This window comes from Equus asinus, chromosome 10 (assembly GCF_041296235.1).
Source record: "Equus asinus isolate D_3611 breed Donkey chromosome 10, EquAss-T2T_v2, whole genome shotgun sequence".
Lineage (NCBI taxonomy): Eukaryota > Metazoa > Chordata > Mammalia > Perissodactyla > Equidae > Equus > Equus asinus.
In genome coordinates this window covers 54526340-54554318 of record NC_091799.1, presented here as the reverse complement: position 1 = coordinate 54554318, position 27979 = coordinate 54526340, and the positions used below count along the sequence as shown (strand labels likewise).

The 27979-nt window shown below is 56.6% G+C and overlaps 1 protein-coding gene across 2 annotated transcripts; it reads right to left on the bottom strand.

Annotated features, from left to right (window-relative positions):
- Positions 1 to 69: 69 nt before the first annotated feature.
- Positions 70 to 27921, bottom strand: KLHL26 (kelch like family member 26). Of its 2 annotated transcripts, XM_014831576.3 has the most exons (4): positions 27773 to 27877; positions 26726 to 26805; positions 5028 to 5210; positions 70 to 2828 (listed from the first exon to the last, which is right to left on the bottom strand). In XM_014831576.3, the coding sequence occupies exons 2-4, from the start codon at positions 26743 to 26745 to the stop codon at positions 1247 to 1249; spliced, it is 1785 nt and encodes a 594-aa protein (XP_014687062.1). In that variant the 5' UTR covers positions 26746 to 26805; positions 27773 to 27877; the 3' UTR covers positions 70 to 1246. The 2 variants fall into 2 exon arrangements, with proteins under 2 accessions (XP_014687062.1, XP_014687061.1); XM_014831575.3 differs by lacking the exon at positions 26726 to 26805 and having other exon boundaries at positions 27773 to 27921.
- Positions 27922 to 27979: the final 58 nt, after the last annotated feature.

Genomic DNA, 27979 nt, shown 5'->3' with positions numbered 1-27979 from the left:
CCCCAAACATGTGGAGGACAGGAGGAATCTGTGACCCATCAGGCCCCACAAGCTCAGCACTGGGCCCGCTTCATCTTTTCACCATAATATTTTTATTAAATAAAAAGAAAATATTAGGAGACGACGTCTGCTAAGGTACGAGGTTAATTCTTTACACGGCAAGTGGGTCACAGAGACACGACATCAATCGTCCATTAGCAGCAGAAGAGACACTTTAAGTTGTCCCAAGGGTACAAATCCCATCTATAAGATAGTGGTGCTGGCCTCTTAAAAAAAAGCAAAACAGAACCAAAACAAATGGAGCTGGAAATGCCTTGAAGCCCTTGAAGTGAGAGGCCTCACGGCCCGCCTGACTTCCCACGCCGGGTGGGCACAGGCCCAGTGGCTCGTCAACCTGAACACAGGGTGATGGGGGAACAGAGGGCTGCAAAGATGGCAAGAAATAAAAGTCACTGGACAGACCTGTGGAATGCAGATGCACTGCGAGATTCTGAAGCTGGCATCCCCTTCAACTGTGGCACAGGGACAGGGACAGGGGCATTGGCCCAGTCTTCATGAAGGGCCCATGAGACGCCCAGTGCCAAATGGAAGGCCCGGGGCCTGTCAGCTGAGAGCTGGCTGTGTTTTTGCTCCTGAAAGTAGACAAGGGAACATCCTGAAGGTGTGAGGACCAAGGATAGAAATGGAGAAGCGTGCGGACCCTCTTCTGGGGCCCCTCTCACCCCAGCAGCTCAGGCATATGGAGCACGTGGGAGCTTCTGAGCCCCCTCTCCACTCCCAGAGGTCCATATGTTACAGAGATTTGGGGTGCGTTTATTTTAAAAAATACAGGCGCATAAACCTGGAGTGGGGCGAGTTGCATACCACGGATTTGAGGTCGTGTTAATGAGGTCACATCCGAATGTCTAAGACAGCCAGGCTGTGGGAGGGGAGAGAAGCGGGGCAAAGCCACATAACACCACCCTAAGGAGCCCCAGTTTCCCCAGGAGCAAGGACAACGCACAGCCAGGAAACTGCCTCGGGTGCGAATTTGCTGCCACAACACACTGGCCTCATTGCTGGCAGACAGCCTCAGCAGGCACTGAGCCAAGATCTGCTTCAGGAAGGAAAGAGGGACCTTATCAACAGGCAGGCCCCACGAGGCCAACCCGGGGGAGAAGACATCCATGGTTCTCGCCCGGACATGTGCTCATTAAGCCTCTCGCAGAGGCAGAGACGGCAGAGGCCATGCCAGGGGCCCCGGGAGCTACCTCCTGGTCCCCGCCCGAGGCAGCAGGACGGGGGCACAGGCGATGCCTGCAAAGGACTCCGGGAAGTGCAGGTCGCGCTCCCACTCATCTGTCTCAGTGTTGTAGACCTGCACAATGCCTGTCACGTTGTTGAGGCGCCAGTTGTAGCCCCCAACGATGTAGATCTTCCTGTCCAGCAGGCAGCAGCCAGCCTCTGACTGGCCGGCCCGCATGGGGCTCACACTGGTCCACTGGTCCGTCTCAGGCATGTAGTACTCCACGGCCAGCACATCGAAGCAGCGGTCAACGTGGTCCATGCGACCCCCAAGGGCGTAGATGCGGCCAGCGGCGCCCACCATGGCATGGAGCACACGGGGCTCGCTCATGGGCGCCTTGAACTCCCACTGGTCGGCCACCGGGTCGTAGCAGTGCAGGGCCTTCTTATCCTCCACCGAGATGCCATAGCCACCTGAGATGTAGAGGCGGCCCCCGGCAGCGGCGCCCGCGTGGCCCCAGGTGCGGCGCTTCAGTGAGCAGGCATAGCCCCACTCGTTGCGCCGTGGACAGTACCTCTCGACCGAGGCCAGGCTGCCAGCTCGGTTGCGCCCGCCCGTGGCATACACCATGCCACACAGCACATTCAGCTGGAACTGGATGCGGCTTTCCTGCATGGCCTGCAGGCGCAGCCAGCGGTTCAGGTGGGGGTCGTAACGGTAGCAGGCGTCCACTGCGCCCTCGCCGCTGCGATACTGCAGGTGTTGGCCCCCAGCCACATATACGAAGTTGTCCAGCACGGCCACACATGTGTGGCTGCAGCCCACCTCCATCTCCGTGAGCTCGCGGAAGTGGCGAGCACCTGGCTCAGGCAGCTGGTACACCTTGCTGCTGACAGAGCGGTCGCTGTCAGTGTAGGGCGTGCCGCCAAAGGCAACCAGCGAGGGCACATCCGAGCGCACAACCGTGCGCGGAGACTGCATTTCATGCTGCCGGAAGGGTAGCACCTGGTAGTTGAAGGCCTCCAGCAGATACTGGCGACAGAGCACGTCCTCCACCATGATGTCCAGCGTCTGCACACTATCCACCAGGTCTGACGACCGCATGAGTGGGAAGCGGATGTGGCAGAGCACGTGGCTGGCGCGCGGCCGCCGGGCCGGGTCGTGCTGCAGCCAGCGGACGGCAGCACGGAACAGGTCGATCTCGGCGCAGCTCTGCAGCCGGTTGCTCTGCAGGAAGAAGACGAGGCGCTCCAGCGGCAGGTGCAGGAAGTCCTCCTCCTCGGCGATCTGTAGAAAGTGCCGGAAAGTGAAGGCGTCCACCGACTCCTTGAGTGAGGCCAGGCTAAAGGTGGTGGCCATGTGGCCGATGTTGAGGCAGGTCTCCACGCTCATGGCAGCCTTGAGGAACTCCTCACACAGCTCCACCACGGGCAGCATCTGCAGGAACACCGCGGCGCCCAGCACGTCCTGCACACAGTCCAGGTCCAGAGTCACCTCGGCGCTGTAGGCGAAGTCAATGATGTGCCGCAGGCCACGGGCTGACACACCCTTCAGCTCGATGATGTCCTGGCTCGCTTCCCTCATACCACCCGTGAACATGGCCCTGAAGGTGGGAAACAGCGTGTGGGCTCTGGGCGGCTGAGGAGCATCATGGTTGGCCCAGACGAGCCTGGCCCCAGATAGCAGGGTAGGTGGGGAGGAGAACTAAATGCTCTTTAAAGACATGCAAAAAAGAAAAGATTTTGAATCCACTCTACACCATGCATCTTCCTACCAACAGCAAGTCCCCACTGTGCCCCTCCACAAGGGGCCCCACCTGGCCTCACCTGGAGGTGTACATGGCTGGGGCCCAGCTGATTTGGAGGGTGGGGGCCAGGGGCTGCTCATGTAGGGACAGGTGTGGCTATACAAGAGGAGACCACACCTTGGCTTTGGCTCTGGGGACAGGTCTCCAGCCCTGTCTTGGCGCCTGGCCCTGGAAGACCGCGCCTGCAGAAAGCTGAGGCGACAAGGCGGGGACCCGAAGGCACTAGCACCCCTGTGCACAGAGCCCAGCCCTCAGCGGCACGCTCATCTGGGCAGGCAGCTCCACTTTCCAGCCTGGGTCTCAGCTGCTGTCACACAGGGAAGGGGAGGGAGTTAGGGCCCCCAGGTGGGAATGCCCATCAGGGGGCCCCGCTGTGTCACTGCCATCTCCAGAGAGACGCCAAGGAGGTCAGTGAAGCTCCCCCGAGAATGGCCCACAGGAGCCCCAGCCCATCCTGAGACCTCCAGTGATGACCCCAGCTCTGTCAGCCATGCTGTCCTGCTCTAATGTGGCAGGCGCTAACGTGAGCACCAGTGAGACACACAAGACCTGGGTCACAGCCCCCTATGGCCTTCGGGGGCCCCCTACCAGGAAAAGGGGTGAGAACCCCAGTGCCCCCTCAGAGTCTGTGGGAGGTTCTAGAAGATGGTGCATGGGAGGCTCCTCTCATGGAGCAAGCTGGCACTTCATCACAACTACAACTGCCGACAGCACTCATCGTGACGGCTGACTAAGGGGAGGGAACTTCACTCGTCCATTCACCCAGCGGATGCCCGTCCCCCATCACACACCCAGCATGGGCCGGGCTCAGGCCCCAGAGCAGGGATAGCTGAGCTTGGTGCTGCTGTGGGGGCACCAACTAACAACCGCCCAACTCTCCACGCAGAGCAACAGGGCCTTCCAGGGCAGCGCACTGCCACCCCCCAGACGCTGCCCCTTCCTGTCCCCGTGAGTCCCCTCAGCCCATCGAAGGCAGAGGCAGTCACGGCGACGGGAGGGAGCTTTGCCTTTTAAGGCCTTGCCAGCTGCAATGCCAGCGCAGAGGAGCCTTTAAAGGGCATTTCTGGCTGGGCCGGCCCGCCCGTCCCCAAATCCAGAATAAAAATAGAAGCGGCGCCCCAGATGGCTTGGCCGCTCCGACTCCCCAGAACGGCCTCACTGAGCCCACGGGGCGGGCAGCCGGGGGGCGCACCAGGCAAAGCACTTCGGCTGGAAGAGCATGCAGCCCGCGGCATGCGCCTGGGCTGGGGCTCTGTGAGACGGTGGGCAGCGGCATCTCTGCCACCACTGGCGAAGCAGGGCTAGAGAACAGCTTTCAGGATGGCCCCCAGCTCTCTCTGGTGGGGTCGCCACCTGGCAGGAGGATGCTTGCCACCTGGTCACCAAGAAAATGAGGGAGACCATCCCCAGCCCATGACCGCCCCAGCTGGCAAGGAGAATGGCCCCTGGCCCTGCTCCTGGGGCCCCGGTGCCCCCACCCAGCTGGGCACAGGGAAGGAACTTTTAGGAAAGGGCCTTGGTGGCGGACTGACCCGTACACCCAGCAAGGCCTCCCCTGTCACATGGGGACTGGAAAGACTCTCCTATCCCTCGGCCTGAGGTCAGGTGCCATGAGAGCAGGGACAAGTGCCTGTCCTATCCCAGCTGGATCCCTGAGGCCTAGAACAGTGTCTGACACACACAGCTGTCAAATAAAGGCTCAGAATGAAAACCTGGAGGAGCCCTGACAGAATGAAAATCTGGTGACCCTCAGGGTAGAAGCTGCTAACTGGATACCCACATGCCACCTCTGACTCTCGGGCATATCCCATTTGCCTGCAGAACTTCCACAACAAGTTTGAATAAAGCTGCAAACCTGGAAAAACCTGCAGGTTTACTGGACATTTGGCCAACATCAGCCGCTTTTGCCCAGAGCCATCCCTGGCTGGCTGGCCCTGAGAGGGCTCCCTCTGAGAAGGGTGGGCGCTCTCCAGCCTGCCCCGGGCCCCTGCTCACCTGAAGTAGTCGCTGCAGGCGGCCAGGACAACCTTGTGTGCGGGGAAGGTCTCTCTGTTTATGGTGAGCACAACGTCCAGGAGCTGGCCCTGGGCGCGGAGAGCGGCCAGGCCCTGCAGGAGGCTGGTGCTGTGGCTGGGGGCCGAGAAGGTGCACTTGAGGGCTCCGTTCTTGTCGGCCAGGCTGTGGGAGAGCAGGGATGGGGTGTGGCTCAGAGGCCTCAGGGCTGTCTGGTCTCCGCCCACGGGCAGGCTCTGAAGGTGCCGCAGGCGTGGGCGAAATCGCCAGAACCAGCCTGAGAAGCAGAAACAAGACCTGAATCCTGACCACACCTGCCAGCTGCCCACTAACTCGCCTGGCAGTGGACACAGCCTCTACGCTTCCATTTGCCGCCTGTGAAACGGGAGGGGTTCATAACAACCTGGAGGCCACGCTGGCCCTTTTTTTTTCAATTGCGGTGAGATTCACATAACATAAAATTCACCATTTTAAAGTGAATAATCCAGTGGCATTTAGTACATTCACAATGTTGTGCAACCATCATCTCTATCTATTTCCAGAACATTCCATCACCCCAAAAGGAAACCCCATCCCCATGAGCAGTCACTCCCCATCCCCCTCCCCCAGCCTCTGGCACCCATTGATCTGCCTTCCGTCTCTGGGGATTTGCCTGTTCTGGACCTTTCACATAAATGGGATCACGCACTGTGTGGCCTTCTGTGTCTGGCTTCTCTCACTCAGCATGATGCTTTCGAAGTTCATCCACATTGTAACATGTGTCAGAGATTCATTCTTTGCTATGGTTGAGTAATATTCCATTGTGTGGATGGATCACATTTCTTTATCCCTTCAATCATCTATGGATATTTGGGTTGCTTCCACTCCTCCCCTTTTTAAAACTTTATTCCATTATTTTTCATTCTAAAAGTGCCTCCTGAACACTCATTTTGAGGTGAAGGACTCTCTGCATCACATTGCTGTCCCTCTTCCCAGTGAGCTGCCCCCACGGGTAAACCCACCTTCTCTCCCCTGCAGAGGGCGGAGTGCGATTAAGGTGCTTGCACAGAGCCACAGCACAGTACAGAGAAGGAACTCAATGACCTGCAGCCTCCCAGGCAGCACTGGGCCCTGCGGACTGGGGTGTCATGGGCCAGCCTTTCACTGGGGGAGAGGGAGCACCACCCCCAGGAGGGGCCAGCCTTCAAGGCCCAGCCACACCAACAGCTGCCCAGCCCACTTCTTGTGCCCACCACCCCAAGGGAGGGCAGCCACACAACCACAAAGTCACTCTGGCCATTTTCAGAAGAATTTGGCTCTGGGCTGCAATCAGTGGCCACCTTGTTGAGGGAAAGGCCTGTCTCACCTTCCAGGGACAGTGAAACAGCAAGTGGCTCGTCCACAGCCCTGGAGCTACAAGAGCACGCAGCAGGATTTGAACTCGGATCTGGGGAACAGCAGGCTGCATGGGATCTTCCTGTCACCCTATGGTCAACATAGGGGGGAAACATAGCAAATTGTGGGAAAGGCACAAAACCAAGAATTTCTGCCCTAAGAACATGGGTTTACCTGTAGGGGCAGCTTGCCAGGAAGACGGGGACAAGTAGAGATCCCTGTGCCTCAAAATGAGGATTCAGGAGGCAAAGGTCGTTTTAGAATAAAAAACAAAGTTTTAGGGGCCAGCCTGGTGGCGCAGCGGTTAAATTCGCACATTCTGCTTTGGCGACCTGGGGTTCACCAGTTTGGATCCTGGGTGCAGACCTAAGCACTGCTTGTCAAGCCATGCTGTGGCAGACGTCCCACATATAAAGTAGAGGAAGATGGGCATGGATGTTAGCTCAGGGCCAGTCTTCCTCAGCAAAACGAGGGGGATTGGTGGCAGATGTTAGCTCAGAGCTAATCTTCCTCAAAAAAAAAAAAGAAAGAAAACAAAATACAGAAAAAAATAAATAAAAATAAAGTTTTAGAAAGGAGAGCGGTGGAAACACCCAAACGCCCATCAACAGATGAGTGGATAAACAAAATGTGGTGTACACACACAATGGAATATTACTCAGTCATAAAAAACGAATGAAGCTGATTCATGCTGCAACATGGAAGAACCTTGAAGACATTTTTCTAAGTGAAGAAAGCCAGACACAAAAGGCCACATGTTGTATGATCCACTTATATGCAATGCCCAGAACAAGCAAATCCAGAGACACACAGCAGATTGGAGGTTGCTGGGGGGGGTGGGGGGTGGGGGTGACTGCTCATGGGGACAGGGTTCCTTTCAGGGTGATGAAAGTGTTCTGGAACTAGACAGAGGTAGTGGTTGCACAACACCATAAAAGCACTAAATGCCACTGAATCGTACACTTTAAAATGGTGAATTTTATGTTATGTGAATTTCACTTCAATAAAAAAACAAAACAAAATGAAAGGACATCGAGCTTTCTTAGGTCCTGTGTAAAACCCTGCCATGACCCCCAGCACCTCAGAGTATATAAGGCCCTCCTTGGTCAGGCCCCCATCCCCCAACTCACACCCTCATCCCCTCCCCTCCTGCCCCTGTTCCCTTTGCTGTTTCATCTCAGAAAACTTCTGTATAATGCATCAGTGAATGAATGGTTCAAGAGGCCCTATACATCCCTTCATCCTCCAAACCCAACAGGAGGGGACACGCCAACAGCTCCAGAATCAGGCCCCCATGGGGTCAAAAAGCCCCCCAGGACTCTCTCAGCCCACACCCAGCTCTGCCCTGGGCCAAGGCCACCCTCCCAAGCACTCTGCTCTCTCCCCACAGCCTCCAGCTCTCTGGAACTTGCTTTCCCATTCCTGGAACTGATGCCTGCCCACAAATGAGGCACAGGAATGTGGGCATCGGTCTTTCCAAGAAAGCAGGAGGAGAAAGAAGGCTGCTCGGCCCCCACTGCCCACCAGCTCCCAGAACACTCCCAGGGGTAAAGGAGCTGATGCCAAGCACAGGCACACAGATGGTGCTCAATCGAGGGAGGTAGCTGCTGCCTACAGGAGATCCCTGACCACGCAGAGGCCGCCCACCTCAGTGGCCCTTCAGAGAGCCTCAGGAAAGGGGGCTGAACTAATTGATAAGCAGAGGGGCTGCAGGGCCCCAGGCACCGACCACAGGCCTGCAAGGTGCTCAGGGTCCCAAAGGTGTGGGGACCCGACATGGGAGAACACGGCTTGCACTTGGTGGAAAGCCTGCCTGCTCCTGGGAGGCAGAAACACAGGTGAGTCAGAGCCCAGGGCCACGGTCGTCTGGGGTGGCGATGCCGGGGTGTCTGGGGTGCTGGCAGCCAGACCCAGGGTTTGCCTGGAAGGTTGGGTGCACAGCCCTCTTGAAGGCAACAGAGCGAGGGAAGGAAACAGATGCAGGAGGACCCCAAGTCTCTAGTTCAGCCCAGTCACTGCTCCCCACCAGGTGGAGGGGACACCCACCTCACACGGCCCCCTGCTCTCCCCAGCACTGGGCAGCCAGTGCCGCTGCATCCAGCCCATCCTGATTGACCAGGCCACTGCTGTGACCCAAGTCTCTGCTCTTCCAGTTTCCCAAGACCCCACGATGGACCCAAGTTCTGAAGATCATGAAGAGAATGTCATTGGTTCCCGAACCCTTAGGATTCAAAGGGCCTCAAAGTGTGCCCACCCTCTGGCCAGGGCTGCCCTCTGCTTTTCAGCCCCTACAGGAACCTCTCCAGGGACGGGGCCTCGCTGTATCCTCTCACCAACACCCTCCAACAGTCTTCTGGCCGCTGAGCCAGGGCTGTATCCTGCACGAGTCTCCAAAGACCTTTGAGGCCCTCAGGCCTGTCCCCACTCCCCACCCCACCCACCAGCCTCACTGGCTTTGTCAGCCCGTCATCCCTTGCTCGCGGGTGCAAGGACACAGTGTGAACAAGATGGAGTGGCCCTGCCCTCACCAGGCACACTGTCCAGGGAATGGGGACCAAAAGTGGTCAAACTGTCCAGAAGCTGCTTCACGCTGCAGCTGTGAGCTCCCCAGGGAGAGGGGACACGAGCCGGGGACAAAGAGGCATGGAGGCCAGAAAGTGGGGGTGTCGCCAACTTCTCCCCCCAGCCCTACAGTTAAACAGTGACGCCAGCCTCTCCCTGGAGCAGAGAGTTTGGCTGCATCCTGGATGCCAGCCCCGAAGGCCAGGCTTCTACAAAGGGCCTGCCCTGGGAAGACAACCCCATCCCTGCAGCCCCGCCTGGGGCCCTGCTTGCACCCGACAGTGTGCAGAACCGCCTTCCCCACCACTACAGGCCCCTCCTGCCTGGCGCCAGGTGCTCCACCTTCTCTGTGCAGCACAGTGGCCCGGGGGTCAAGTACAGCTGGTGTGACCCCTGAGAGCCTCCCTCTCAGGGACAGGAGGAGAGGGAGGCAGAGAAGAGGTGAGTCTCAACTTCACTGTGTGTGTGAACTGCCAGGGACTGCATAGGACACAGACTTGGACTTGGCAGGTCCAAGTACCGGCGTGGACAGCACCAGCGTGCCGCCTTCGTCACCAGGATCCCCTAGAGTCGCCTAAACCCAGAGCCTGGCCCTGAGTGGAGTGTCTAGGGGTCGGGCCAGGACCCAAAGTCTAGGAGATGCAGCTCAGTGAGACTCACTCCTCCAGGAAGCCTGCCTGGGCTGGGCTGTACCACAGCCCTGGCCTCACCAGGCTCTGGCATCTGGTGTGATGAGCAGAGAGCAGGATTCTGACCCCTGCCCTGCTATCGGCCAGCTGTGTGACTCAGACACGTTCCCTTGTCTCTGGGTCTTCTTTCTCTCAGCTGTCAGATGGGGCCGGCCAGGAGCACAGATGTCACAGGGCTGCAGTGAGGCTCCCTGGCCCCGATCACCTCCTGGTAGAAAGGGACCACAGACATACCTACTTTCCTCTGCTTCCCTTTGGGCTGGGGAGGCAGCAAGGTCCACTGGGGGTCTACATCCCAGTGTCACCAGTACGAGCCACTCGTGTGCCCTCAAACAGGGCTGGGTGTTTGGAAAGCTGATGCTTGGAACTGCCCACAGAGTGCTGGCACACGGCAGGTGCCAAGGGAGCCTGGCTGGCCTCTCCATGGACACTTTGCCTCACAGATTCTGTGTACAGACCCACCAAGCGTTTGGCATTTTGCTTTCAGCTGGCCTTGATTTTTTTAGAAGTTCCTCGAATTGCAAGGCAGGGAAGGGGGACTTCCACTGTTTTCTCTAAGCCCTGGGGACTAGCATGCACGCGCACATTTAAGATTCCATACCAGGGACAGCTTCATCCTGGGGCTGCTCAGTCCCTGGACATACATTTACTGTGGTCCTCCATATATAAAGAGCACCAATAAATCAATACAAAGCCTTTACACTCACAGAAAGGTGCACAAAGGATGTGGGCTGACAGTTCATAGGCAAGGAAGCACAGCTGGCTGGAACAACCTAAGAGGCAGCCTCACTCACAATAAGAGAAGTACACCTGCCAAGGAAGTAGCATCATTCCTCAGGTGGGCAGAGTCATCAGGCTGTCCGGCAGCAGACGCTCATGTCCATTCCCAGTGGGAGTGTGAAGTGAGACAACCTCTAGGAAGGCAGTTTGGCAGACCTAACAAAATTCTAAAGGCTCACATCCTCAACCCAGCAAGTCTAATTCTAGAATTTATCTGAGATATATTCACACATACAAGATGAGAGATGCATGAAGATATTCACCAAATACTGTTTCTGGGACTGAGGATGGGAAATGAGCTAAACACCCTTTAAGGGGGTGAAGAGAATTATGGTACCTTCCAACAAAGAGCTCCCTTCAGTTGAACATGGAGGCCATGCTCCCATGTGGGAGTTAGGAGGCCCCAGCCCAGAAACTCCAACCAAGCCCACTGAGGGGCTAGCTGTTCACAAGGTGTGGGGCCCAGAGCTGCACTGGGCAGGAAGGAAGCAGCCCCTTTCCACCCACACCTCCCCCTCCCCTAGGCCTCCTCCTGGTGCCCCCAGGAAGGCTCACAGCACCCCACAAGGCTGTTTCCTTCCTCCCATCTCACAGATGGGAAAACTGGCCCTGAAGCCCCCACCACTACCTTCACACACACCTCACACCCTCTGGGGAGCTCAGGGAGGAAGAGAAAAAGACAGCAGGGGCCAGAGTCCCCAGCCTGGACAGAGAGAGGCTTGGCTGGGCGGCGGTGGGCAGGAGAAGGAGGGAGGGCTGGGCCTGGGACCGATGACTAAGGGAAGGACCCATTACTCAGGCCAGCCCAGACAGGGGGCGGCCAGCACGGTGGGGCCATGGGCCCCCAGGAAGGCGGCGGCGGCAGCCCTGAGCCAGTCCGAGTCTCCAGACGGCCACCCAAGCCATGGTCACTGCACTGAGTCATTGGAGCCAGTGCGTCAGCAGCCGGGCCGGGGCGTCTCTGGAGGCCGCTCACTGCCGCCCCGGCTGCTCCCTTGGCCTGGATCTGGCCTCTGAGGGGCCACACGTGCCCCCTGCAGGCCTGGCCTGAGCTCGGGGCCGTCCTGACCCCCGTCCCCTGCACCACATCCCCCCAGCACTGTCATCAGGCACCCCTAACCAGGCCCAAGCCTGTGCTGGACATGGGGACATGGCCACTGCCTCCCTCATGGCTTTTCCTGCGCAGGGGCTGACATCCAGTGGGACTGGGTGGGATAAATGTCCCAGGTGGACCACCTGTGGCAGGATCCCTGCCATCTCCTGGGGGTCTCCAGCTGGCCGAGGCCATTGCCTATGCTGTCACGGGCTCATCGCTGGCCCCCTCTGTGGGGGCTCCTTCCCTCTCACCTCTACTCTTTGGTGGAGTCACCCCTCAAACACACCATGGGCTGGAGTCCTCGCCTCAGGGTCTGCTTTGGGGGGTCCTAGCCCAAGGCAGGACAGCCTAGTCAAGGAAGCCACAGAAAGCACAGAGCCACACCCAGTGCAGCCCCAGTGCCTCTGTGATGGGGCCCGTGGTGGAAGCGGGGGCTCCCAGGGGAGCAACACCCAGCAGGGTGGGCACTCGCCTCCTCTTGCCCTTGCCTGGCCGCTGGCCCTGATCTCCACGGTCAGTTTCCCAACCCTACAGGAGACATCTGAAGCCCCAGAACAGTTCTTTTCATTGGAATGTCCAAAAAAAAAAAAAAAGGAAAAGGCAAGAACAAAAAAGAATTTCATGGAAACATTTCTTTGGGGTTTTGTAAAGTCCTGTCCCACCCCCACATGGAGCCCAAAGCTCAGGCCAGAACAGAGTCTGACAGTATTGCCCCTTTAACATACTGTTCTGACATGCAAATTCCCTCACTTCCCCTCAAAACGGAGAGCACTTCCACTTTCAAAGCCAATTTTGGTTTTATTGTCCATGTGGCTCGATGGAGCACAGCAGCGCAGCACAGCTGGTTGGCTCGCGCCCCGGCTGATGCCGTACGAGGGAGCTCTAGGCCATTGGGCCCCACGGTCTTAGGTGCATCAGCAAGGAAAACGCTGCCCTTTGGGGGACAGGGACCCAGAGAGAGGGGGGAGAGAGACCCAGAATGGAGGAGGGGACAGAGACCTAGAATGGAGCAGGGGCAGAGACCCAGAATAGACGGGAGACAAGTACCCAGAACAGAGGTAGGGCAGAGACCCAGAACGGAGTGGGGCCAGAGACCCAGAATGGAGGGGGGCAGAGACCCAGAATGGAGAGAGGGACAGAGACGCAGCATAGAGGGAGGACAGAGACTCAGCATGGAGTGGGACAGAGACCCAGAGTGGGGTAGGGCAGAGGCCCAGGGTGGGAGGACAGAGGCCCAGAATGCAGGGGGACTCAGGCTCCAGAGTTGCAGATGGAGAAGCGCTGCAGCCGGCTGCTCCACCTCTCCACTCTACTTCACATACCACCACGCCCCTACCTCCTGTCCTCCAGCCACACTGGAAACTTCTCTGCCTTCCCCCTCCCACCCACCTCTGATCCTTCACAAGGCAGGCCCACTGACGGAGCACATGCTCGGCATGGTTCTTCACAGGCAACCTCATGAATCCCCGCCAGCCCAGGAGGTCCGTGCACCAAGTGTACCCTTCAAGACAGGAAACCGAGGCCCAGCACGGCCCCCACAGCTGCAGGCAGCTCCAGTGCTGGCCCCTACTTCTCACTACACTGCAGCCTGCTGGCTCTGCCAAGCCTACGGCGCTGGCTCCTGGGCACGCAGCTTCATGGACAAAAGATGCATCAGAGCCAGGGTCCCACACACCCCACAAAGGCAGACACCCTCGAGCCACTGTTGCCATGGTTCCCACAATATTTCACAGTTCCGGGTACTGTGCTCCCAGCCCAAAGGATAGAGTCACCGCGTTCTGGCACCTCGCACTGGCCCTCAAACGCTCAGGCAGACCAGCGGCCCCCACGCTCACGTCAGCACGCTCTCTTGGGACTGCTTGCCTCCAAGGCCGGCCCCACCCTCCTCACCCCCTGGCGCAGTAGGCCCATTCCTGGGGCTCCCCCTCCTGATAAGGGGCGGCTCCTGCCAAGATGCCTGCCAGCAGTTCTCCAGCAGGGCTTGTTCCCTGGGCTCCCAGGGAGCAGACCAAAGACTGGGGCTTCTCAGTGGACAAGCGAGCAGCCCAGGAGCAGATGAGAGTCCCCACAGCAGTGTCCGGGCAGGCCTGGACACCAAACCACTTACAGACTCAGGGGGAAGAGAGACCCAGAGAGAGCGGGCAGAGATCCAGAGAGGGACACAGAGACATCGACCGGCGGGGGGAGACCCAGAGGAAGACAGAGAGTCAGAGAGAGACAGAGAGAGAGAAAAAGAAAACCCGGCCAGGGCCCCAGATCCCATGTCCCCCGAGCCTGGTCTCTCCACAGGCAGCAGCAGTTAAGTTCTTTATTTCTCCCTCTTGGTCATCACGGTGGTTATTCTCCTACATCTTCTGTGATAATCTAAAACTGGATGCCCAGGCTCAAGGTCAGTGTGTGCACCCCGTGGACGGATCTGTGTGTGTCCTGGGAGGGCAGATGGCTTTTCCTCACCCCCTCCCTTCCATCCACTCTCCCTCCTGCAAGATCCTTGGGCTGTGGACACAGCCGGGCCCACTGCAGCCTGCCCCAGGACCATGCTGCCCGCAGAGATACCCTCCCCAAGCTCTGTGAAGGAGCCTGGGCTGGACTTGCCCGCCTCATCTTCCTCACGGCATCACTGTCTGGAACCATCCCCTAATGTACATCCGTGGCTCCTGTCGCTCTGTGCCTGCTAGACAGTGATAGGGTAACAGAACAGAGGGGGTGTCAGGCAGCACCCAGCAGGAGGTAACCATGCAACCTCCTGGCACCTGGGGCTGGCACCTCCCTGAGAGCCCCCACGTGACAGCCAGCCAGGGAGGCTGAGGGCTGAAAGGGCAGCGCGGCAGGGCAGGCAGGCAGGCAGGTTCTGGAACCCACGTTCACCTTGAAAGAACCATTGTGAATCCTCGCAAGGACCTAGTGAGGTGAGGGAAGCCACTGCTCCTGTCTTGGAGAGGCAAACCTAGAAGGGTTGGGAGTACAGGTGGGGTCACATCACCAGCCCCACGATGAGCCAACCTTGAGGCCCACCCAAGATCCTGGGTGCACAGAGCCTTGGGCGGGGTGCCCACTCCACTCAAGGCAGGCCCTGCCAGCTCAGTGGCCCTGCCCTGCTGGGATGGGGACAAATTGCACAGATCCCTGTGCGCCCCAAATACTCACTGGGTCAGAGTGGAACATTCTGCAGACAGAGCCTGTCCTCCCACCAACGCAAGGCAACGTCAGACCCCATCACTCCCCTGCTTAAGCCCCCCACCATGGCTCTCCACAGCCTTGCTCCTCAGGGATCACCGGGAGCCCAGTGGCCCTCGAGCTGGTCCATGACCTCCTGCCCTAGCTCTGTGCCCTCACTCCAGCCTCTGAGCAATACCCCTGAGAGTCCAGGATGCATGGGGGTCTGGCTACTACTGAAGGAGAGGAGGACCCTGTGAGCAGCGTGCCCCCAATCCCAGACCTGCCCAACCCTAGCCACCTCTCAAGGCTGGGAAGAAGGAAAGAAGACACCCAGACCTCACTTCCCTCGTCAGCAGCAAGCTCTGCCTCCATGGTACCCCCTGCCGTTGCCCGTCCTGGTGAGTGAACACCCCCTCCATGCAGGGCTGTGGCCTGGGGAGACACAGACCTGGCTCTCAGTTCACCTCTCAGTGGGCAGCCTAGAAAGGGGGATACCACTATCATTACCATCTTACAGACGGGGACATTCAGGCACCCACCCAAGGCCACTCAGCACACAACGGGCCTGGCCAGACTCTTCATAGCCCCAGGTGGGTGGACCCATGATCACCTCCATGATGCAGATGAGGAGACTAAGGCTGGGAGAGCTAAGATGGCTCACCAGGGACGCCGAGTTTGGAGGTGGACTTGGAGCTGGACAGCAGCAAGGGCAGGACATGGCTCCTCAGTGCCGGCCAGGGCAAGGGTGCGGACTGTCCCACTGACCCTCCAGCTGCTACGAAATAGGTAACCTCACTCTGCAGGGTCATGCTGGGAGGGCCTGCCCAGGTTCTCATGCCTCTCTGACCCCCCAACCCCGTTCTAATTGTCTTCCCTGCTCATCACTCTGTCTGGGACACCATCTGTCTATTTCCAGTCTATCCCCCTGAGGCTGGAACAGAAGCCTCACCAGGGCAGGGCTGGGTGGATTCTGTCTCCTGCTGTGTTCTGGCACCTGTCACCATGCCTGGCATGTGCTCAGAGCTCATATATGCTTGTCAATTGGATAGCTGGATGTCTGGGTGGATGAGTGGATGATAGAAGGGTAGACGGATAGATGGATGACAGACAGACAAATAGATGGGTGAATGGATGATGGATGGATGAATGGGTGGGTGGGTGAGTGGATGGATAGGTGATGTGGCAAGTGGATGGCTGCTAGGTGGCAACACTGGCTGGCACCTGACTTATATCTCTGCTTGCTGCAGATATCTGCTTTGTTCACCCTCTCCATGTGACCTCCCGGTATAAGTCCTGGCACTGGGTATGTTATCCTTTGACTGGGCTCAACCAGGAAGCCCTTGGCAGGATTCTCTCTGGGATGTGTGGTGTCTACACTTTACTCACGCTGGTCTCTGTGTTGAAGGGCTAACTTCTGTACCCCACTAACCCTCCTCCCTATGCCACACTCCCAGGTCCACCAGCTCCTCCGTGCTCCTTCACCACCTTCACCTCTGAGGCTTCTCGAAGTAGGTCTCTCCCATGGCCTTCCTTGCCCTCAAGGCCCAGCCAGGGCCACCATGCCAGGGGCAGCAGGGGCAGACTGGTGGGCAGGTCTCAGGCTGAGGCTTTGCCTGTTTCATTCCCACCCACTGACATGAGGCTGATCCCAACAAGAGCCCATCCCCCCACATTATCCCCACTACACTGGGCTTGGAGATGGGGCCACTTGACCGAGCAAAACCCCTTCACTCTGCAGGCCAGGCAAGTAGGTGCATGACTACACGGCCCCAAAGCACTGCTCGAAAACCCAGTGAGATTCCAGCACTGCCAAATTCCAGCACGTGGAGGCCCAGCCTGGCTGCCTCCCCTGGCAGGGCAGGTGCTGAGGCCCCGAAAGAGACAGTTCCGCCAAATGGCATGTGCTCACGCCCAGGGTGCTAGGCCAGTCAGAGGAAGACAGAGATGTGGGGATGGCTCGGGGGGCCCTTCCAACAGCAGCACAAAATAAGGTAACAGAAGGAGCCTGTCCTGAATATCTTCATTTTAGAAGGGACTGACATCCCTCCCTGCTTCTGATAAGGGCCACCTGTTTTCCTCAGGGAACCTCCTATTCTCCAGTCTCAGCCCCAACGATGGGGATCAGAAGACTCCACCCCTGGGCTGAAAAGGGAGACTCATGACTCAGCCTGGCTATCCAGAATCTCCCAGGCCCAGAGCCGGGCTGATTGGTCCCAGGATGCGGGGTGGACCCGTCTGAGCCAATCAGAGCCTTCCCTGGGACTTTTGCTGGAGCTCCCAAAATGGAGACTTGCCTTATCCCTCGGGTTGTTGGATGGTCACCTTGCCCAGCCAAGAAGGAAGGTAGAGCTGAGAGATGGGAGTCACAGATTCCAAGGGAATCATGAGCCCTGAATCTCAACATACCTAAAACTCTCCCTTAACTTTTTTTACGTGAATAACGAATTCTTATTTCATAACTGTAGGCAGTGAGCTGAGTTTCCGGCTCTCATAACCAAAGGGGGCCTTCAATGTCAGAAGCCTCAGATTCGGGGCTCCCGTCCACCATATTCCAGATGAGCCTCTGGAAAAAACCACAGTGGAGTTAATGCTTCTCCAGCTGCCGCCCTTCCTACCCCAGGGATAGGGGCGAGGGGCACAAGGAGGCCATGCTGGGCAATCTGCGAGGAGAGGGCAGTGGCCATACTCAGCCTGAGCCCCACATGCCTGTGACGAGACAGTCAGCTCCCTGTGAAAGGTCAGCAAGCTACCCGCACCCCCCACCTCGAAAGTTCAGCAACTCTAAATGCTAAAATGCTGGAAGCATGCCTAAGGCTGGAGCTGCAGGGCGGCCCAATGCCATCAGCCTCAGCAAGGAAAACACCACCAATCGTTTATGCAAGTGACTCACGTGGAGCATAAACATTTGTGTGCTCCCAACCGCCCTGCCTTACGGGCACACGGGCAGGCTGCAATTACCTCCTTGCGTGACAGAATGGGAGAGAAAAGAGAGAGAGCAAGAGCCCTTCTGGGAGAGACCAGCCTTCACTAAGGCAAGCACACGGTTAGGATTTTAACTACAATCCTCAAAGTTTTCCATATGGAGGCTGCCATGGGGGTCCTCAGTGGGGCTCCCTTACACGCCTGTCACCTCTTGGGCACCTTGCCACCTCCTAAACCCTGCCTCAGGTGAATGCCCTACGCAGCTCCAGTCACAGAAGAGTCCAGGTGATCACTTCTCCCGGCTCCTGCTTCCTTCAGCAGACTGCTTCAAATTCTAACATCCCGTTGAGAGGAGAGCTCTCCGGATATCCAGCCCAGCCCGCTCCTGCCCGCCCTATCCCATCTTTGACCCCTGTGGAATTTCGCAGTTGTGGCTTCAGAAAACATCTTCAGCCTGATCCTCGAGCGATCCCCCTCGAGGCCTTTAAAAACCCAAAGGTCCACTCCTCAAGATTTCCTCCAGGCCAAGCGTGTTCAATTCCGGAAGCTGCTTCCCTCACAGGAAAGGTCTGCGATTCCCCAAAGGTTCTAGTTACTTCCTCCCAAGTCACAATATTTTCAGTGTGCAGCGAGGTGGTGCAGGGAAGAGATCAGCCGCTCGGCTGCTCGGTGAGAGGTCCGAAATCACACTGGATGTGCCCCAAAACCCACTCTGCAGAGGAGGAATGCTAGGGAAAGGCTCTCCTGGCCGTGGGGGGCAAGTTCTGTGAATTCTGAGCAGCCCTCTCTGGAGAGAAATGGGAAGGGGCCAGAGAGGAGGAAGGGACTGGAGACTCAGGGTTAACAAGTGTTAAGAGCTCGTCTGCACAGCTGTGGACTGGCTACCACAGGAGGAGGGCGGGTCTGCCGCGCTGGGGACCCAGTGGGCCGGGCCCCCACTTCCCGCTGCAGGCAGCTGGACAGGGAGAGCTGCAGGCCATTTCCCGTCTTCAACACACAGCACTAAGATCCTGTTCATTAACTAAATGATGCACATTGCATCAAAGGGTACTGTTCACCGGCTTCTCTCTAATGGGCTGATTCACTGACAACATGCCTGTGAATTTCCATTTCTCTACCTGGACCCTGTCACTAAGGAGGAGAAGGTTGACCCTTGCCCGGCAGGGCCGTGGAGGGCTGTTCCAGAAGCCTCTAGGTCGGGCCAGCTCCCCTCGCAAACCTATCACAGACCACGTCTGGGGTATTTACTGGATCAAATCAGAGCCACCATGGCGAAGCTCTGCCCTCAGGGAGAGCACCTTCTAGGGGACACAAGTCCTTGAGTACACAGAACGTACCATGAGCACAGGGTAGAGGGGCAGGCGGCAGGGCCATGGTGGACAGAGCAGCTAGGCCTAAAGGAGGCAATGCTGGAGCTGTGCAAAGCGCTGGGACAGGGCACTCCAGCCAAGGAGAGTGGGTCAAAGGGCCAGGAGCGGTGCCATCATGCTGTTGGAGACCAGCCGGGCTCCAAAAGTGAGGAGAGGCCCAGTGGCTGGGCAGGGGCTCACTGTGGGGGCCAGGGGCTCATATGGAGAAGTGGATTCTGGTCTGAGAATGAGGAATCCCCCCCGCAGGTGTCAGGCGGTGGGGGGGTGGGGGGGCACGGGGGCACAGCATGGTCTGATGCCTGCCTTGGGGGGGACCCACCAGCTGGAGTGGGGTGACAGTGGCTGGGAGGGCAAGGGCAGATGTTGGGAGGAGGAGGAGGTGCAAGGAGGGGCCAGACGGAGACATGGCTCAAAGGTGGAACCAACTCAATGTGCCAACAGATGAGGAGGAGAGAGCAAAGAAGTGTGTGTGGTGAGTGCTCTCAGGGCAAAGCTCAGAGTTGGTGGGCAGAATCTAAACTGGGGAGACCTCTGCGGGCAGCTATGACTAGACCAAGGCCTTTTCTCAGGAGGGACATTCCTGGAACCACTCCTCCACTCTGGAAGACCTGAGGCCCTTGAGCAAGGAGAGGCTTGAGGGCCTCTGGAACAGAGGTGGGACTGTGAGCCCTCCAGGCCAGATGAGCACCTCTGCCCCCATCTCCACTAGATGCTCACAGGCAGTTGCAGCCTCTCAGGCGAAGCGGGGCTTCACCTCCCCTGCTCTGGGTCCTGCTCCAGCACTCACCCCTCAGTCCATGGCGGAAACCTGAGAGCCAGTGACTCCCTGCCCAACTGCCACCGTTGGTCAGCATGTTGCATAAGTTCAACTTCAAATCTTCCCAAAACCCAAGCCCGCCTCACTATCTCCACAGCCCCCACCTTGGTCCAAGCCCCTCATTTCTCGCCAGAGGGATCCTTCCAAAACACGAATCTGACGGAGGTGCCCACTCATTCAAACCCTGCACCGGCTCCCAGGCCTACCGCCTCCCTGTCTCCTCCCTCCCACCCTCTCTCACTCCTCTCTGCCCACCGCCCCCCAGCCCTGAAAAACCAGGCTCCTCCCTCTTCAGAACGTGCACGTGCCCAGAAAACATTCTGCCGCTAGAGACCCCTCCACCCACTGCTGATGCTGACCTGCAGACTCATTCGGGAGGAGGCTGTGGGCACCTTCCCAAGAAGGCCAGGAACCTCCACCTTGGACTCCAGGTCACGCGCAGCCAGTGTAGGGAAATGACTGCGCGCTGTCTCACTGACTCCCGCGGCACACCCGAGTCCCGCAGGCAGGGCCATCTGTCCTGGGCCACAGCGCAGCACCCAGCACAACGGCAGGCACACAGGAGGCACGCAACAGCCACCAGGGGAGGAGAAACGTGTCCAGTGAGTCCTGGCCAGAGGAGAAAAGAGCCAGGGATGCCAGGATGTCACCCAAGGCAGTGAATTGATTCTCTCTGGGCCCCTCCTCCCTCTCCTCTCCATCCCCTCCTCCCCCCTTCTCCTCCAGGGCCTTCAGCCCCAAGTCTGAAACATCCCCTAAGACCAAAGGGTGGGAATGTAGAGGAAGCCGCACCATTAAAGCATCTAGGGGCACAGAGACGCAAAATTCCAGACCTGGCCTCACTCAGCTCTCCCGTGTAGATCGGTAATAAAAAATACCCGCCTAAGGAAAGAGGGATGACATACCATGTGGGCTCCCTGGAGACGGCGCAATGATAGCGGAGGCTAATAAAATTTCTACCCCAGTAATTATGGCAGACGACAAGAAGGCCGTCCCCAGGGGTTGCAGCTACCAGGTGGAGGCGATACAGCTGTGAGACAATCATGCTGCACAATTCGGGGTGAAGTGTACAGTTTCCAGAGCAATTTCACATCATGAGCTCGGGGGACCCCGTCAGCCAGGAGGTGAGGAACGTGATGTCTCACTACCGCAGGAGGAGCTGAGCTGATGGCCTGGCCCCCACGCACCTCCAGCCCAGCACTCCCTCCAGCTTGTCCCAGACTCAACTGGCCCCACCCGAACGCCCGGCAGGTGATCCAGCACACTCTGTTCCTGGATGCTGGGCTCAAGCAGTGGGATCTGCCCTCTTGATGTTGCAGAAGTGGCTCAGACTTGACATGCTCCATACCCCTACTGCCCCTGCCACTTTCCCACTCATGGCCACCAAGAAATGGTGCCACCATCCTCCCAACTACTCAGGCCAATTGCCACAGACTGAACGTTTGTGTACCCTCAAAATTCATATGTTGAGACTTAATCCCCACTGTGATGGAGTTAGGAGGTGGGGCCTTTGGGAGGTAATTAGGTCATGAGTGTGAAGCCCCGATGACAGGATTAGTGCCCCTATAAAAGGGACTCCAGAGAGTTCCCTAGACGCACCCCCCCCCATACTTCAAGGACACAGTGAGAAGACACAGACTATGAACCAGGAAGTGGCCTCACCTGACACCAAATCTGCCAGTACCTTGATCTTGGACTTCCAGCCTCCAGAACTGTGAGAAATACATTTCTGTTGTTTATAAGCCACCCAGTCTGTGGTGCTCTGTCACAGCAGAACAAACGGACTAAGACAGCAACTTTCTCTTTTCCCCACCTGCCACACTGACTTGTCAGCAAGACCTGTCAACACCCTCGGATCCCCTCTCGGCCCACACAGGCACAGTGGACAGAACGTTGACAGCATCAGGACCACAGGGCAACATCACCACCTCCTCACTAACACTTAGACACACGTGCAAGGAGCTGGATGCCCTCACCCTAGCTCACTTCTTCCCCGCTACCCTGACCAGTGGGCCCCTGGGTCCCACTTCCCAGACGAGGAATCTAACACATAGAGGGTTACAGACACACCGAAGGTGTGCAGCAAGAATGTGGGGCCACCCGCTCACCAGAAGGAGGGACTACAGACACACGTGGGTCTGATGAGGCACCTGATCTCCTAGAATTCCCAACAGGAGGAGACGAGTCCCCATCTCTGAAGGGTGAAATTCAGGCCCCCTCCTGGCTGAAAAGAGGACAGGCCAGAAGAACAAGAATCTTCTCAGAAGGGCAAACTGTCCCCCAGTCTTTCACACAGGGGTTCGGGGCTGAACTCCTCCAGAACCCTGGGGCTTAGTGAAGACAATCTAGGGCATAGCCAGAGAGGGCTTGTTAAGAAGGTTTAAAAAAGCAAAGACCACCAAGCCAGGAGCAGATGCCTCGGCTGAACTGTGCCAAACCCACTCACGCTACATCCCAGCCATGACTTCCCACGGAAACACCTGTGGCCGGCATGTCCCTCCCTCAGATACCCCGCCTCACCCGCCAAGAGCAGTGTGAGTCAGCGAGCCTGGGCCTCGTCCAGACACCTTTAGGGAAGATGGGCTGAGGAGCAAGGATGCCAAAGGCCCAACGTCTGAAGAGTCTCTGTGGCGAGAAGGTTCCTGCGGAATTCGGCCGGCCAGCCGGGTACCTCACAGCGATGGAATTTGAGCTGGGGAGGTGCGACTCTCCCGAGAATTCCACCTCCCCCTCCCAACACCCCGTGTGGCCGCAAACCTCCTCTCCCTCCAGGAGCCTGGACCCGGCAGAGGGCCTGAGGTGGAGCTAGGAGGGGGCCCGCTGGAGAACAAGTGTCTTTTGTGCGAGTGAGCCTGCCACTAAGACCCCACCTCCCCTCTGGAAGCCCCCGGCCGAGGCGGCCACGCTCCATCCATCCCATCCCAGAGGTTCTGCTCAGTCATTAACAACCACCTCTACTAGGCAACGGGTTTTTTGTTGATCCCTCGAGATAGGAAAGAAGGAGAATAACCTTTTCTCTTTCTTTTTTCCCCCTTGGTTGCAGAAAAGAGAAGTTGGAACAAACAAGTTATGTAACACTGGGGCCAGTTTGGGGGGGGGGGTGGACCACAGTCCCTCCTGAGGACAGTTTCTTGAGTTGTGGGACCACTGGAAGGGCCAAGGGGGAAACAGGAAGCACCCCCACCCCTGGCCAAATGACAAAACCCTTCATGGGACAAAAAGGCAGATGCAGGCCCCTCCTGGCAGGCTGGAAAACAGCCTCAGAGACTAGGCCAGCCTCCCCCCAGCCTTTGACAGCACCACAAGTCTCCCCAAGAAGGCAAGGGACACACCTGATCCCATACAAGGGACTGCCCACCCACCAGACTGCAAGCCCTGGAGAGCTTTCCCACACCCATCCCTCCATCCCTCCATCCACCCTCCCTCCCAGCCATGTTTGTTGAACATTTACTTCCTCCATGTGGGCCATCCTCCAGGCACATAGGATGGCACAAGACAAACATGCTTTCCACCCTCAAGGCATTTCCCCAAATAAACACACCAAGAAAGGTCGGGTGATGATAGTGCAATCAAGGACACACAACAGCCACGTGATCCAGCAATTCTGCTCCTGGTATAGAGCCCAAAGAACTGAACACAGGTGTTCAGAAAAAATCTGTGCACACATGTTCACAGCAGCACTAGTCACAACTGCCAAAGCTGGAACCAACCTAATAGTCCATGAGCTGATGAACAGATAAACAAAATGTGGTGTGTCCACAAAACAGAATATTACCCAGTCATAAAAAGGAAAGGAGTACTGATACACACTTCAATGCGGGTGAACTTCAAAAACATTACACAGAGTGAGAGAAGCCTGACACAAAAGGCCACATATTACAGGATTCTATTTATGAGACAGATAAATTTATAGACAGAAAGTAGATAAACAGTTGCCAGGGCCTGGGGGAGGAGAAATAGGTTATGACTGCTATGGCTACAGGATTTCCTTTTGGGGTGATGAAATGCTTTGGAACTAGATAGAGGTAACAGTTGCACAACTCTGTGAATGTACTAAACGCCAGTGAATTGTACAACTTAAATGTTGAATTTTATGTTATATAAGTTGCATTTCAAAAAAACAACAGAATAAGGTAACCAGAAAAAGTGTTCTGGGGGCGAGTTGAGCTCGGGTGGTCAGGCAAGAGGCTGTGAGAGGCCGTGACTTTGGCATGTGGAAGGATTAAGAGGAATGAGTCAGGGGCCAGCCTGGTGGTGCAGTGGTTAAGTTCGCATGTTCTGCTTTTCAGCAGCCCAGGGTTTGCCAGTTTGGATCCCGGGTGCAGACATGGCACCACTTGGCAAAAGCCATGCTGTGGCAGACGTCCCATATATAAAGTAGAGGAAGATGGGCACGGATGTTAGCTCAGGGCCAATCTTCCTCAGCAAAAAGAGGAGGATTGGCAGTAGTTAGCTCAGGGCTAATCTTCCTCAAAAAAAAAAAAGAGGAATGAGTCACGGGCAGGTTGTGCACGAGGTCTGGCCGGGCCATTTGGAATAAATGAAGGAACAAATAAACGAACAATGCTACAAAGGCCTCCACATCTCAAAAGGATCCTTGGAAGACTATGGTGTGCCACAATCTCCATCAAAATCTGATCCTCTTTCTGTATGCTCCATCTTGCCATATTAGGGGAACTCACCCCTCTCTCTACACTAGCACTACAGGAACAAGACCGCCCAACAGTTGCTCCAGACAACAGTGACTGTTCACTGGGATGGAGGAAAGGGGACAAATGGGCATCTCAGGAATGGGGAAGACGTCTTTTAAGAAAGTGCCTCTATCCAGCGCCACGGCATGGGGGTTAAGCTCAGTATGCTCCACTTCAGCAGCCTGGGTTCATGGATTTGGATCCTAGATGTGGACCTACACCACTCCTCAGCCATGCTGTGGCAGCAACCCACGTACAAAGTGGAGGAAGACTGGCACAGATGTTAGCTCAGGGCTAATCTTCCTCAGCAAAAAGAAAAGTGCTTCCATTTAGAAAAGATTTCTTAGGGGCCGGCCTGGTGGTGCAGTGATTAAGTGCACACGTTCTGCTTTTCGGCTGCCCGGGGTTCGCCGGTTCAGATCCCAGGTGTGGGGGTGGCACCATTTGGCAAAAGCCATGCTGTGGTAGGCGTCCCATGTATAAAGTAGAGGAAGATGGGCATGGATGTCAGCTCAGGGCCAGTCATACTCAGCAAAAAGAGGAGGATTGGCAGTAGATAGCTCAGGGCTAATCTTCCTCAAAAAAAAAAAAGAAAAGATTTCTTAGATATGACACCAAAAGCATGATCCATAAAAGAACATAGGACCTCATCAAAATGATACACTCTTTCCCTGTGAAAGGTATCATTAAGAAAATGAGGGGCCGGCCCAGTGGCATAATGGTTAATTTCGCATGTTCTGCTTCAGTGGCCCAGGGTTCACAGGTTCAGATCCCGGGTGCAGACATGGCACTGCCTGGCAAGCCATGCTAAGGCAGGCGTCCCACATACAAAGAAGAGGAAGATGGGCACAGATGTTAGCTCAGGGCCAGTGTTTCTCAGCAAAAAGAGGAGGATTGGCAGCAGATGTTAGCTCAGAGCTAATCTTCCTCAAAAAAAAAAAAAAAAAAGAAAAGAAAATGAAAAGACAAGCCAGGGACTGGGAGAAAATATTTGCAAATCGTATATCTGATAAAGGACTTGTTTCCAAAACATATAAAGAACTCTCAAAACTCAAGAAGACAACCCAAATTAAAAATGGGCAAAAGATTTGAAAAGACACTTTACTAAAGATACGAATAGCCAGTGAGACCAGGAAAAAACGTTCAACAGGATTAGCTATTAGAGAAGTGCAAATTAAAATGCAAATAAGATACCAGCACACACTTAGAATGGCTAATATTAAACACTGGCCATATCAAGTGTTGGCAAGGGCAGGGAGCAACTGGAACTCTCGTACAATGCTGATGGGAATGCAAAATGGTGCAGCCACTCTGGCAAACAGCCTGGCAGTTTCTTAAAAAGTTAAACCTTACACCTACCGTAGGACCCAGTCATTCCATCCTGGGTCGGTACTCGAGAGGATAAAAGTATATGTCCACATGAAGAAGCAGACCCAGATGTTCACAGTAACTTTATTTTTAATTGCCAAAACATAAGCAACACAAGTGTCTTTCAACCAGTAAACAGATAAACAAACTGTGTCCATCCATAAGATGGAATACCACTCAGCAGTGAAAAGCATAAAGTTTTGATACTTGCGACAATATGGATGAACTTCAAAAACTTTCTGCTAAGGGAAAGAAGCTGGACACAAGAAGTCACGTATTGTATGATCCCGTTTATATAAAATTTCTAAAAAGGCATAACTATAGAGAGAGAAAGCAGATCGGGGTGTGCCTGGGGCTGGAGTTGGGAGCGGGGCTGACTGCAACTTGGTTAGAGGGAACTCTTTGCAGTGATGGATGCATTCTAGAAAACTGGATTGTGGTCATGGGTACACAACTCTATAAATGTATTAAAACTCAATGAACTGTCCAGCTAAAATGAGTGAATTGTATGGTACGTCATTAACTATACCTCACCCTTGCCCCAAGTTATCCCATCGCAAGACAGGCCCTAGGGTCTGCTGTCCCTTCTTTTCTCTCCCTTATGTTGCCACTTCATGCCTGGTCACCAAGTCCTTCTGAGTCTACCTCCTGAATATCTTCCCAAATCCTCTGATCTCTCCTTGCTCCCCACTGCAGGCCTCCAAAGCCCAACTCACCCACCCGGGCCCTCAGGCCTTTCCTACCAGCACCAGCCCAGGTCCCCAAGACAAGGACTGACTCCAAAGCACATCAGTATCGACTAACTTCATCATTTATCACATTGACTGAAATCATTTGCTTCCGTAAGCTCACCAAATTTCCTCCTTGGCCATCCAAGGGTGGCGGGCTGTCCTGGGAGGCTGAGAGGGGTGGGTCTGGGCCACGCTGGTGTTCTACAATGGGAAGGAGGAGGGAGGGCGTGCTCCCTAAAGCAGGTGTTCTTCCCCTCGGAGAACTCAGAACAACACATACAAAGACCTACACTCTTTATGCCAATCTGGTGTTCAAGCAACCAGTCTCAGGACTTAGCCAAAGGGAAAGAGGGCCTCCCTCTGACCAAAGTGGGGGTGAGTTCTGGCTCCTTGGTCTGAGGGGCAGATATTGCCTCAAGTTCTTTAGCCTGAGGAGGGGGAATCTGATCCCACGGGGATGGTAGGGAGAAGCCCCAAGGATAGATCCTCCCTGTATTTTCTTTAGAACCTCAGGGCTCTCTCACCATCCTCAGGCTCTCAAAGACCCACCCTAGGCTCTCAGAATCCCTGCAATCCCCCAGGTCCCTCAGACCCCTCCCTGCCCATAAGGACTCACTGGGACCCCCAGGACCCCTCAGCCTCTCTCAGGTTCTCCCAGGCCCCTTAGGCCTCTTTCAGGCCTTCAGGTTCATTTGAGCCCCCTATCCCTAGCCTCCCACAGCCCTCATCCCTCCCAGGTTTGCCTTCAGAACCAGGACCACCTTTAGACACCTGAGGGTCTTTCAGCACCCCCCCCAGGAAGCCTTGTGCCTCAGCCCCTCCAAGCTCCCCTCAGTCTCCTCCTCAGAGTCCCCAACAGAGCCTTAACAACCTCAAGACTGCGCTTGGCCCCTGCTCAGGCCCTCTCTGCCTCCGCGACCCCTGAGCATCCCCAGTTCCCGCAGGGCCCCATCACAGGCAGGAGCCCCTGGTTTCCCTTCAGAGCTACATGCCCCTCAATGCCCCCTCAGGTCCCTAGGGCCGCATGCAGGCGCCTCAGCAGCCTGGTCCCCCGGAAAGACCCTCGAGCCGGCCCTGGCCGTTCCCTAGCCCCTCAGAACCCCAGGACTCCCCACAGGTTACCCTGGCCCGGGGCAGGTGCGGGCCCACTCTGTGGGCCGGGTCTCACCTGCTCGGGCGCTCGGGGCCTGGGCCCGCGCCGAAGCCGCCGCCACCAGCGCCGCCGCCGCCGCCGGACTCCGCCATCTTCCCGCCGCCGCCGCCGCCGCGCGTTCGAGTGACGGGAGCCGCGCGCGCCGACCTAGGAGACAGAGACGCGGGGGGCGGGGCAGGGGCCTGCTCGGCTGAGGGGCGGGGCCCTGGGCGATGGGCGGGG

Coding starts and splice junctions, on each gene's coding strand:
- KLHL26 (XM_014831575.3), bottom strand. CDS start 27,849: ATGGCGGAGTCCGGCGGCGGCGGCGGCGCTGGTGGCGGCGGCTTCGGC. Junction 5,211..27,772: donor GGCCCCGAGCGCCCGAGCAG/GTGAGACCCGGC, acceptor GCTCTCCCACAG/CCTGGCCGACAAGAACGGAG. Junction 2,829..5,027: donor GCCTGCAGCGACTACTTCAG/GTGAGCAGGGGC, acceptor TCCCACCTTCAG/GGCCATGTTCACGGGTGGTA.